Source organism: Cervus elaphus, chromosome 20, assembly GCF_910594005.1.
Source record: "Cervus elaphus chromosome 20, mCerEla1.1, whole genome shotgun sequence".
In the NCBI taxonomy this organism is placed as follows: domain Eukaryota; kingdom Metazoa; phylum Chordata; class Mammalia; order Artiodactyla; family Cervidae; genus Cervus; species Cervus elaphus.
In genome coordinates, this window is record NC_057834.1 from 40,732,319 (window position 1) to 40,739,038 (window position 6,720).

A 6,720-nucleotide genomic window follows, 5' to 3' on the forward strand; every position below is an offset into this window, starting at 1 on the left:
CTCTGTTTCTTAGTTTTCCATCCATAACAAAAAAAAGGGTGATAATTGTATGACTACATTTTTTTCAGCCAACCAACTGCTGCATTTTGTCATTTAAAACTCCAGACCTTTCTTCCATTCAACCATCAGGGTTTAAAGTGACATAGTGATCTGTCTGCAGGAAGTCATATGTCACATTATTAGGTTGCCCTATAGGGAGTATTTCCCAGAAATTCCACCCCAAATAATATTTTTAGAGTAGATGTATCCTGGAAGATGGGTTAAAATTTACTGTCCTTTTACTACAGTTCTGCTCAGTCATTAACAATTGATACAGTTCCTCATCATATTGTACAATCAAAAGGTCTTCCAGATGATGCCACTCAGATTTTAAAAATTCTGTTTAACCTTATAAGATTCCAAAAGCAGGGGTGGTCTCAGTCAACATACAACTTCACCTTCTTTGGCATCTGCTTGTTGTTGCTGTTTAGTCACTAAGTCGTGTTTGATTTTGCAACCCCATGAACTGTAGCATGTCAGTCTCCTCTGTCCTCCACTATCTCCCAGAGTTTGATCAAATTCATGTCCATTGAGTCGGTGATGCTATCTAAGTGTCTCATCCTCTGCTAACCCATTCTCTTTTTGCCTTCAATCTTTCCTAGCATCAGGATCTTTTCCAACGAGATAGCTCCTCAGGTGCCAAAGTTCAGCTTCAGCAACAGTCCTTCCAATGTATAGTCAGGGTTTATTTCCTTAGGATTGACTGGTTTAATCTCCTTGCAGTCTAAGGGACTCTCAAAAGTCTTCTCTAGTACCACAATTCAAAAGCATCAGTTATTTGGCACTCAGCCTTTTTTATGGTCCAACTCTGACATCATACATGACTCTGGAAAAACCAGAGCTTTGACTACATGGACTATCTGGTGTAATTGGGCTAAGAAACAATATTATTTTTTGCTTTGAGCTGCATTAAAGGAACCGAGGTAATGTTGGGTTTCCCTCTATGCACAATTCATTTATTCATTCTTTTGTCCTCAGCTACTATATCTTCTTCTCTCCATTTGTCACTGATTTGAACCTAAACTTTTCCAACTTTGGAAGGAGCATTAGGTCTAGCCACTGTGCTGGTCTAGACTTCCAAGAGAAATACCAGTCTAGCAAGTACTTTCCCCTCTGTCCATTCTCATTTATACAGAGGACTAGTGCAAACACTACACAATGCAGCTGCATTCACTCTAAAGCCAAATTTTGCCAAATGGGTAAAGGCACAATTCATCCAAGACATTGGACCAAATGCTTCTTCTGGGATAAACAGAATCTGTGGGCAATCAGGCCTGAAGCATACTGCTGCTTCCAGAAAATTTTACAAACCCCTGTATACTCCAAATTTGGACTTGGATATCATTATAAACGAAGTGTCCCTAATTCTCTGAACTCATTCATAAAGCTTCAGACCTAATGGAAAGTGAAATCCAAATGGCCATTGTTCAAGTAGCATGGGCCATGGTGGAATTTTATGAGTAGTTAGTGAGATGACTCAGCAAACAAAGTAGCATGCCAAAATCATCACCCTTCCAAAACTTTTGGAAGCATCAGGAGAAGGAAATACAAAAAAGACAGTTCAAGATCACCTTGTAGCCTCTGGAATGTATATGTGTCAAAAATATGTGACAGAATAAATCACAATAAGGTCTTTTTTGTCTCACTTCTTAGAGTAATGAAATAAAAACAAAAATAAACATATGGGATATACTTAAAAGCCTTTGCTCAGCAAAGGAAACCATAAACAAAATGAAAAGACAACTCTCAGAATGGGAGGAAATATTTGCAAATGAGGCAACCAACATGGCATTAATTTCCAAAACATACAAACAGCTCATTGAACTCAGTATCAAAATAGTAAACAACCTAATAAAATATTAGGTGGAAGATCCAAATAGATATCCCCCCCCCAAAAAAAGAGACATACAGGTGGCCAAAAGATGAAAAGATCAAAGGCCAAAAGCATGAAAAGATACTCAACATCACTAATTTTTAAAGAAATGCAGATCAAAGCTACAATGATACATAGTTACAACAGCTATCATCTCACTCTGGTCAAATCAGTTATCATAAGAAAATCTACAAACAATAAATGTTGGACAGGGTGTAGAGAGAAGGAAACCCTCTTGCACTGTTTGTGGGGATGTAAATTGGTACAGCCTCTATGCAGAATGGTATAGAGGTTCCTTAAAAAAAACTAAAAATGGAAACACAGTATGACTTAGCAGTCCCATTCCTTGTGCATATACTTGGAAAAAAACTGTAAATTGAAATGATACATGCATGCCAAAGTTCATTGCAGCACCATTTACTATAGCCAAGGCATAGAAGCAAACTAAATGTCCATCAACAGAAGAATGGATAAAGAAGATGTGGTACATATACACAATGGAATATTACTCAGCATAAAAAGAATGAAATAATGTCATTTGCAACAACATGAATGGACCTAGAGATTTTCATACTGAGTGAAGGAAGTCTGACCAAAAAAAAAGACAAATATCATATGATACTGTTTATATGTGGAATCCAAAAAAAGGGTACAAATGAAATTGTTTGCAAAACAGAAGTAGAAAACAAACTATGGTTACCTGGGAGTAAGGAGGGGAGAGGGTTAAATTGGGAGACTGGAATTGACATATAGACATTACTTTTTTTTTTTTTAATTGTTTTTAAGTGGAGGATAATTGCTTTCCTATGTTACATTGGTTTCTGCTGAATCAGTCTTAAGTATACAGGTATCCCCTCCCTCTTGAGCCTCCCTGCCACCACCCACCCTCCATCCTATCCCTCTAGGTTGTCACAGAGCACTGGGCTGAGCACCCTGTGTTATACACCAGCTCCCCATTGGTTACCTATTTTACACATTGTAATGTACATATGTCAGTGCTGCTTCTGCTGCTGCTAAGTCGCTTCAGTCGTGTCCAACTCTGTGCGACCCCATAGACGGCAGACCACCAGGCTCCGCCGTCCCTGGGATTCTCCAGGCAAGAACACTGGAGTGGGTTGCCTTTTCCTTCTCCAGTGCATGAAAGTGAAAAGTGAAAGTGAAATCGCTCAGTCTGACTCTTGGCGACCCCATGGACTGCAACCCACCAGGCTCCTCTATCCATGGGATTTTCCAGGCAAGAGTTCTGGAGTGGGGTGCCATTGCTTTCTCTAATGTCAGGGCTACTCTCTCGATTAACCCCACCTTCTCCTTTCCCTGTTGTGTCCCTAAGTCCATTCTATATATAAAATAGATAATTGAAAAGGACCTAGTGTATAGCACAGGGAAATCTACTCAGTACTCTCTGTAATGGCCTATATGGGAAAAGAATCTATAAAAAGAGTGTACACACACACACACACACACATCAGTTATACGATTCACTTTGTTGTATACCTGAAAATAACACAAGATTGCAAATCATCTATACTCCAGTAAAAATTTAAAAACAGACTATGAATCAGAAAGCCTTTACAAAGTGTATCAAAATAGAAGAATCACTTCAAGAAACTAGAACCCCTCTGATCATTACTGTTATTTATAGTTAGAAGGGGGTGGACGAAGAGGGATTTGAATAGAAGGGTTAATTACATGAGGCCCATGTGTCAGATCATATGAGGATGTAGCTGCTTATAATCAAATGCCTCCTTGTGGGGGTATCTGTAAAGTAAAAATTAGTGAAGAAAACAAGAATATTAGGTTCAAGAATGTAGGGATGATGTTTTTAAAAATTTTTTATTTTTACTTTACAGGATAATTACTTTACAATATTGTGATGGTTTTTGCCATACATCAACATGAATCCGCATTAGGTGTACATAAGTCCCCTCCCTCTTGAACCCCTCTCTCACTTCCCCCCATCCCACCCATCTAGGTGGTCAGAGAGCACTGGCTTTGAGTTCCCTGCATCATATATTGAACTCCCACTGGCTATCTATTTTGCATATGGTAATGCATATGGTTCAATGCTATTCTCTCATATCATCCCACCCTCTCCTTCCCCCATTGTGAAAGATAAATATCGTATATTAACGCATACGTAAGGAATCTAGAATAGTACTGATGATCCTACTTGCAAAACAGCAGAGGACACACATTTAGGAGTGATGTTTTTTGGAATAAACTGGAATCTTGGAGGCAGTGCACACAGGCTTGGAGGTGGCTTGGAACAAGCAGAGCTCAGTCCACTGCCAGAGAAGAAATCTGTTCCAGGTATGGCTGCCTGAGTGACAGGCTCTGACCTCTATTACACAATAGCTACTGCCGTTCCAAGGATTCCCCCTAAATGTAATCACACACACACACACACACACACACACACACACACACACACACACCTATAGAAGCCCAGGGTACCAGAATTAGACAGGTGTCATCTATACTAACTCCTCTCTAACTGCAAGTCCTATTCATTATGGGAGAGCAAAGAATGGGGCACAGTCAGCCAATGACACCAACATCCAGGAGTGCGCTTAAAAGAGTTTTAATAGAGGTAGAAAGGGAAAGAGGCATTTCTGCAAATCCAGGTTCTCCCGTCAGATGAACCCCAAGAAACTGAGATCCAGTAAAGCTGCTAAGGCCTTCTGCAGAACTCAGACCTCAGAGGACTGTTCAGAGTAAGGAAAACTTCACAGCACATATTTTTAGGATGCAAATAAGAGAGGCTGTGACTCAGGGAGATAAAATACTCATTGCAAGATATACACAATGAAGAAAGAGAAACAAAAGGGAGGAAGGTGTTCAATATCTGGAGGTTGGTTCCTCAAGGGCATAGCTGTGGACCATGTTACTTCTGGTTGCCCTTCTGCTGGTTTGGGCCTGGAATGACCACTGCGGGGTATGACTCAGGCACCTTGGTATTTCCAGGCTGAGGGACGTTGGCGTAGACTGGCTCTGTAACTTTGATGGGACATGGCTCCGGAAGTGTGGAATAGCCTTGCTCAGGAACCTTGGTGTTGTCCAGTTGTGGAACCTTTGGAAGGCATGGCTCCTCAACTGTGGGAACAAATGGGTCCTGAGGTGGAGGTGGATGCGGGCAGGGCTGTTTCACCTGCTGCTGCTCAGGCTCAGGGGGTGGGGTGAAGGGCTGCTTCTGCTGGTAGGAACTCATGCTTCAAAGAAGGCTGGACCTGGAGACAGAAAAGCTCATTCAGTAGTTTAGTAAAACAAGGAGGAAGCCAAGTCTAATGACAAGTATCTTAATTTCAAGCCCCTTAAGAAACGAGAACTTCTCTTCTCTTTATTTTTGTTTCCTTGAGTTTGAGAATCAAAGGAAACTTTGGGGATTCCTGCACAGTTTCAAGAGAAGAAGCTTAAAGGTGGTTTATTTTGCTCCCATGGGAGTGGAGCCTTTCTCTTTGCTTCCTTTCTTCCTGTGTTTTTTCTGAAAACCTACATTAGCCACATAACATAACTTCAGGTTCCTAGGGTTGATTGAAGCCCCCAGTTTACAATCAATTGAAAAAGTGGTCAAGTTCAAAATCTGGAGTCTACCCTCTCATATCCCTCACATAGAGTGCCTCAGTTCTCATAGGACAATCCATAAGCCCACACAACTCCATCTCTGAGCCTCTGTTCACATTGTCTTCTTGGTGCATGTTTCTGGAAGTCTTTCCATTCTGCTGTTACTTGTCCATACACGCTCACCGCTCATGGCTCTCCTCCCAGATCCCAAGTCATCTTTCTCATTCTGACTCAGCACAATACCTGCCTCATCCTCTCTATTCTATGTGCAGTATTTTTTTGTAAATTACTCCTATGTATTACATTCTCTGATGGATCATAGGTTCAAGGAGTAAAGAAAAATGTATCTTTTGTACATCCAAATTGCCAATGCAGTGCCCTCGATTTTGCAGTCTAAAAATTAATGAGAGAATATTAAAATGTCACTAAAAGTGCCCTGATCATGAGCTGTAGTCTATATCCTCCTGTCAACTGAACAGATGGTCAACAGAAACTATTCCCCCTTTCTGACCCCAAATTCCACAGCTGTAATCTACGTGAGAAGTCATAAAGAACTATAGTCAACTTAAACATAAATTACTTTGCATTTAAAATAAATATATCACAGCATGGCAGAGATCTTAATCAAAATACAATATCATTGGGCAAACATTAAGAAAATCCATGTGAGGAGTCTCACCTGAAGTGAAGAAACGTTTGAGTTGTCTGGTCTTCTGGGTCTGGTGAGAAATCTCTGGCCAGCTGGCATTTTATATAGAATATGAGCCTTGCCTTAAGGAAGTGGGATTTGGGGGTGCTAACCTGTCTTCATTCCAGCTTTAGTAGTGAAAATCTCTGGCTTAACATTTTGTGGGGCACTTATTGTTTGACAGTGATGTCAACTTTATTTGACAGGTCTGTTCTCATTGTCTACACTTTGTAGTGCGGTTGCTATGGGAAACAGGGTTCTTGGGTGGTGATAAGTTAAATCAGAGAGAAGTTCCAGGCTCCTGGGACCAGAAATAACCATGCCTGTTTAACAGGACCCTAATATTTAGCTCATATTAATGTTGTTGATCATTTTAATCTCCTAAGTGAATGTGGAGATGAACAATAGGCACTACTGCATCTCCTGGGAGGCCATGGGAATGGTAGTAATAAGTGAAGCGTCTGATATTCCATTTCTTAGTAGACCCAAATCTGGGAAAGGAAAGGACAAGTTAAAATGTATTCTTTGGAAATGCTTCCCTCTGAAGGGCCTTAAGATG

The 6,720-nt window shown here is 40.6% G+C and overlaps 1 protein-coding gene across 1 annotated transcript; it reads right to left on the bottom strand.

Moving 5' to 3' along the window:
* Positions 1-4,477: 4,477 nt before the first annotated feature.
* LOC122677492 (cornifin-like) lies at positions 4,478-6,247 on the bottom strand. The gene is made up of 2 exons (XM_043877551.1): positions 6,153-6,247; positions 4,478-5,139 (listed from the first exon to the last, which is right to left on the bottom strand). Exon 2 carries the CDS (start codon positions 5,118-5,120, stop codon positions 4,797-4,799), a length of 324 nt encoding a protein of 107 aa, XP_043733486.1. The 5' UTR covers positions 5,121-5,139; positions 6,153-6,247; the 3' UTR covers positions 4,478-4,796.
* Between the last annotated feature and the right edge of the window lie 473 nt (positions 6,248-6,720).